Here is a 6,013-nt window from a genome sequence, read left to right on the forward strand (position 1 = left end):
CAACCAAAAATATACACATTTTTTAACCAATGTATATTTCAAATGTACATATAATGGTATTATCTACAATATGTTAAATGTTTTTACTAACTGTTACACTTTAAGGTTTCTGATACGTTTAGCAAATCTTCCTTTATATATAACAATAGTGTTAAGGAGTTCTTCATCAGACTCTATAAGGTTCCTTAACTGAGTTTAGTCAGTCATTAACAATACTCCATACTGTACAATAAAAATCAGGTTCTTTTGGGTTTGCATAATAGAGGTTTCTATATGAAGAAGATAATGCTCTTTCATTGTGATGTCACCAGGAGAGAATAAAGTTTCTGTAAACTTCTGCTGCTGCTGTATGCTTCCCTTAAGAAGTAGGACTTCTCACAAAAGGAAATTCACGAACATATATTTTCTGTGTAATGAAATCAGTTGTTGAACTAGACTGGAGGTAACGTTCCCTCAGGATGTAGTAATGCAATAGATATTACCAGACAGTCTAGACTTAAAATAACCTAGTGAGGTAACTATGTCTGTTACTAGGCAGAGAATGTCAAGAAAAGATACCTGAACATACAGATATGAAACCATATATTTCAGAAACAATATTTACATTGCAAGGAAATGTATTATGTTGAAGAGACACATTAATTATCTATATCTATCTCTATGTTAGATCTGCATCATCATTCAGAAACAGAGGCAGATTTGCCTGACAATAGGACCAATTAACCCCTTAACGACCACGGACGTAAATGTACGTCCTGGTTTGGCGGGACTTCCCGCACCAGGACATACATTTACGTCCTGTGTATGACCGCGAGCATCGGAAGGGTGCTCGCGTCATACACGGCAGGTTCTGGCTGCTAGCTGCAGCCGGGGACCCGCCGTAATGGCCGACATCCGCGATCGCGCGGATGTCCGCCATGAACGCCTCAGAAGCCGTGATCTGTATTGATCACGGCATCTGAGGCGTTAATGGCGTACATCCGCGGACATCTGTGGCATTGCGGTACTTTGATTGGATGATCGGATCGCCCGCAGCGCTGCCGCGGCGATCCGATCATCTGTAATGGCGACCGGAGGTCCCCTCACCTGGCTCCGGATGTCTCCAGGGGTCTTCTGCTCTGGTCTGAGATCGAGCAGACCAGAGCAGAAGATCACGGATAATACTGAGCAGTGCTGTGTCCTATGCATAGCACTGCATAGTATTAGAAATCGAAGGATTGCTATAGATAGTCCCCTATGGGGACATGAAAAGTGTAAAAAACTAAAAAAGTTGAAAAGTAAAAATAAAAAGTTAAAAAAAAGTGAAAAATCCCCTCCCCCAATAAAAATGAAAATTGTCAGTTTTTCCCATTTTATCCCCAAAAAGCGTAAACATTTTTTTAAATAAACATATTTGGTATTGCCGCGTGCGTAAATGTCCGAACTATCAAAATATAATGTTAATGATCCCGTTCAAGGATTGCATACATTGTGCAAGATGCACACTGCACTGCCTTTTCCAACATGGAGGTCATACTAGATTTGGGGATAGCAAAAATTAACAGAAAAGAAAAAAAAAATCAAATATTTAAATTTAAAATTCCTGAATTTAAAGTCCCTTAATTTTAAATCCCCTCACTTTTATACTCACTCACTTGTATGCTTCACACTCTTGTATACAGACAAACAATCGCTAGCTCAACATAGTGTACTTGCTTTATATTTATCAAATACAAGTAAAAATTTTCTCCTTTTTACCCCTTGCAAAAATAGAAAAATTGGGTCTACAAGAACATGCAAGTGTAAAAAATGAAGATTTTGAATTTTCTCCTTCACTTTGCTGCTTTTCCTGTGAAACACCTAAAGGGTTAAAACATTTACTGAATGTCATTTTGAATACTTTGTGGGGTGCAGTTTTTATATTGGGGTCATTTATGGGGTATTTCTAATATGAAGACCCTTCAAATCCACTTCAAACCTGAACTGGTCCCTGAATAATTGTGAGTTAGAAAATTTTGTGAAAAATTGGAAAATTGCTGCTGAACTTTGAAGCCCTCTGGTGTCTTCCAAAAGTAAAAACTCGTCAATTTTATGATGCAAACATAAAGTAGACATATTGGGGGATATTTATCAAAGGATTTAGACTGGTTTTTACTGTCTAAATGTGTCTCACAGAAAGTCGCAGTCTAAATATGTGCGACTTTTCTGCGACTTTTGCTCTAGAGGATTTTTAGAACATGATGCATGCAAGTCTATTTTAGACGGAAATGCATTGGAAAATGCATTGGTGCTGAATTTATCAAGTGCAACTTTTGTGCGACAAGTCGCATCTGCCCAAAATACGCTGAAATGTCAGATCATGTTGGAGCAGGTCTAAATGCAGTTTAAGCTGTAGACCCTGAAGTCTGAGCACAGAATTTATCAAGGGCTGTGAGACCTTTGATAAATTAGGAGCACAATAGACAGGAGACTACCACATACGCTGGTCTATAAGCATACCCAGAATAGACTAGATTAGTAAATGTCCCCCATTGTATATGTGAATTAAAAAAAATGATTTGGAATATCCATTTTCCTTACAAGCAGAGAGCTTCAAAGTTAGAAATATGCAAAATTTTCATCAAATTTGGGGATTTTTCACCAAGAAAGGATGTAAGTTACCACAAAAATTTACTTCTATGTTAAAGTAGATTATGTCACAAAAAACGATCTCAGAATCAGAATGATGAGTAAAAGCATTCCAGAGTTATTAATGTTTAAAGTGACAGTGGTCAGATTTGCAAAAAAAGGGCTTCGTCCTAGAGGTGAAAATGGGCTCTGTCCTTAAGGGGTTAAGGGGTTAAACCCCACTGGCATTTGACAGATCTTTGGAACAGTGGGCTGTGCAAATGAAAAATTCTCATTTTTCATTTTGACAGACCACTGCTCAAAAAAATCTATCAGACACCTGTGAGATGTAAATGCTCACTGCACCTCTTATTAGGGGTGTAGTTTCTAAAATGGGTTCACATGTGGGGGGGTTCACTGTTCTGGCACCATGGAGGCCTAAACGCAACTTGGCTTTCAATTTCAGACAGATTCTCTCTCCAAAAGCCCAATGGTGCTCCTTCTCTTCTGAGCCCCGTAGTTCACCCGCAGAGCACTTTACATCCACATGTGGGGTATTTTCTGACTCAGAAGAAATGGGGTTACAAATTTTGCAGAGCTCTTTCTCCTATTACCCCTTGTGAAAATGATAAAATTGGGGTAACAACAGCATTTTAGGGAAAAAAATATAAATTTCTTTTATTTCCACCCCCAACTTTAACTAAAATTTGTCAAACACCTGTTGGATGTAATGGCTCACTATACCCCTTGTTACTTTACGTGAGGGGTGTAGTTTTCAGAATGGAGGTCACATATGGGTGTTTTTTATATTTATGTCAGAACTGCTGTAACTACCAGCCACCCCTGTGCAAATCACCAATTTAGGCCTCAAATGTATATGGTACACTCTGTTTACACTAACATGCTGGTGTAGACCCAAAATTTACCTTTTCTTAAGGGGTAAAAGAAGAGGAAAAAAATTTGTAACCCAAAACTGTTGCCTTGAAATATGAGAGGACTCCAAAGTGAAAGAGCACCATGTGCATTTGAGGCCTAAATTAGGGATTTGCATCCACCACCAAATTACCCTACGGCAGTGCTTCCCAAATAGGGTGTCTCCAGCTGTAGCAAAACTCCCAGCATGCCAGGACAGTCAATGGCTATGCCGATGTTCTGGCCCCTGTATCACCCGTCATTACGCACAGAGTAAGTTTGCTCTGTGCAGTGATGACAGCAGGGTGCCGCAACCGAGATCACGGGGGTCCTTTGGAGAGGGGATAAGATGTCTTGGTGCGTAGTACCCCTTTAAGAGGGAAAAACATGATATATATTCAACCCCATCCCAAATGTACCCTATTTTTATTTTCTACCTAAGGTACATAAAGACCGGGAAAAAAAAACACCTGGTCGTCCGATAGTTGCCAGATGTTTATCTGAATATATAGACCATCAGTTACAGAAATGTGTGGTGTCTTTACCAGCATACCTCAGAAATAAAAGGGCATTTATTAACCCTATTGAAAGATATCATACGGGAAGAGGACTATATGTGGGCAACACTAGATGTTGCTTCAATATATAGTAACATACCACATGACAGAGGAGTGGAAGCTGTGTGATCTTTTTTAGTGGAAGATTCCTTGATGCCCATACATCAGAGGAACTTCATTTTGGAGGCCATTAAAGGCGTAGTCCAGTGTTGAAAAACATCCCCTATCCAAAGGATAGGGGATAAGTTTCAGATCGCGGGGGGGTCCGACCGCTGGGGGGCCCTGTGATCTCCTGTACGGGGCCCTGGCTCGCTGGCCAGATAGCGCGTGTTGACCACCAGACGAAGGGGCAGCCGACACGCCCCCTCAAAAAAAGCGCTATGGCAGAGCCAGAGATTGCCAAAGGCAGCGCTGCATCAGTCCCCCAAAAAATTTGAGTTCCTGGATTTAAATATCTATATTCAGGATGGCTGTTTGCATACTACCACCTATTTTAAGGAGGTGGATGCAAACAGATACCTCGACTTTAACAGTTGCCATCTGAAATAATGGAAGAAGAACATTCCATTCAGTCAAATGAAAAGAATCCGAAGGAATTGTTCTTCCACACAAAAATTCCAGCAACAACTAGATAACCTGTAGGATCGTTTTAAACAAAAAGGGTATCCCAAACCCCTTATACAAGGAGCACGCCAGAGAGTGGACGAATTAGAACAAAGTGCTAGCTTGAAAAATAATAAACAGGGTAATGCAGAGGGGGGTTATAATGATGAATTTGATTCTGTTTTTCTAACTAGGTACTATTTTTTATTTTTTTTGTATATTTAATATCACCAGCTCATATTATTGTGCCATGATTACTGGCACCATATGTAGTCCCCCAGTTATTCTTCTTTAGTTTGTTTTTCCGTGTCCTGTGCAGTATTTCTTCCAGAAGTCCACTTGATGGCCCACATGGTGGTCTACATCCCAAAGTCATCAATTTTTACTCTAAGGGAGAGTGTGCAGCTGTTTCTGGAGACGATCAACAATAACCTCTGCATGGTGGAATAATAGGTCACGATGTTTATCAGGATCAGTAGAAGCATCACCCACTGGATGATTATGATGGGGATTTCACGGATCTCGTCCCAGTCTTCATCATTATAGAATAATTCCTTTAATGTTTCATATCCAAAATAGAAAATTGTGCAAACAAAAGTCAGGCCACAGCAGGTGCATCTACTATGGTGGATGACTTTGTTTGCTCCTGGTAATTTATACATCTGGATGGACTGCCCAAGGTAGTATAAGGCTTCACATGTAATTGAAATTATCTTGCTGACAAAGTGTATCCTGGGATATTCTTTGGGGGAAAATACATGCATGACAGCTGTGCCAAAACAGGAGGCCCACACAATGGCCAGCAGGATCCTCTGGATCAGGACCTGATGACCCCTGAACTCTTCAGTATGCATAACCATATACTTATAAATAAGAAAGGTTAGTACCAAAGTGCCAATGGACGTCCCTATGAATCCAATTCTGAATAATATGCTTTCGGGAAAGAAATTTCCCACGTCACTGTGAAGGAAAAGAAACCAATGTTATTATGGATATTTCCTCACTCCCAACCCATGAAATAAGAATCATGTGCTTGTTTATCTTACCTGATGCTCATCAGTGGTGAGGTTGCATGGCCGGGGACGACCGTCATGATGTAGCTGGTGGCAAGCCAGGCCGCACACCAAAACGCCAACAGGAGGGGGATGAACCTCAAACCTTTTAGCTCCATTTCAGACAAGTAGAAGAACAAGACGCTAATCTCACTAATCTCACTAAACTCACTGTAACAATCTACAGACTGAAGGCTCGGGTGGCTGTCAGTGGAATGTCAGGACTCCAGCTGTCTATGACATCACATGTGACATGTCAGAATGACTGCTTGTTTCTTGGAGCTGTGATGATTTAGTATCTGC

The 6,013-nt window shown here is 40.5% G+C and overlaps 1 protein-coding gene across 1 annotated transcript; it reads right to left on the minus strand.

Moving 5' to 3' along the window:
• Positions 1–5,016: 5,016 nt before the first annotated feature.
• Positions 5,017–5,804, minus strand: LOC130272663 (uncharacterized). Its single transcript, XM_056518503.1, has 2 exons — positions 5,705–5,804; positions 5,017–5,618 (listed from the first exon to the last, which is right to left on the minus strand). Exons 1-2 carry the CDS (start codon positions 5,749–5,751, stop codon positions 5,018–5,020), a joined length of 648 nt encoding a protein of 215 aa, XP_056374478.1. The 5' UTR covers positions 5,752–5,804; the 3' UTR covers position 5,017.
• Positions 5,805–6,013: the final 209 nt, after the last annotated feature.

The sequence above is a fragment of the Hyla sarda genome, chromosome 5, assembly GCF_029499605.1.
Source record: "Hyla sarda isolate aHylSar1 chromosome 5, aHylSar1.hap1, whole genome shotgun sequence".
NCBI classification, from domain to species: domain Eukaryota; kingdom Metazoa; phylum Chordata; class Amphibia; order Anura; family Hylidae; genus Hyla; species Hyla sarda.

Excerpts from the sequence above, each read along its gene's own strand:
- LOC130272663 (XM_056518503.1), bottom strand. The coding sequence starts at position 5,751 with ATGACGGTCGTCCCCGGCCATGCAACCTCACCACTGATGAGCATCAG. Across the intron at positions 5,619-5,704 it reads TCACCACTGATGAGCATCAG|TGACGTGGGAAATTTCTTTC; the intron begins GTAAGATAAACA and ends TTTCCTTCACAG.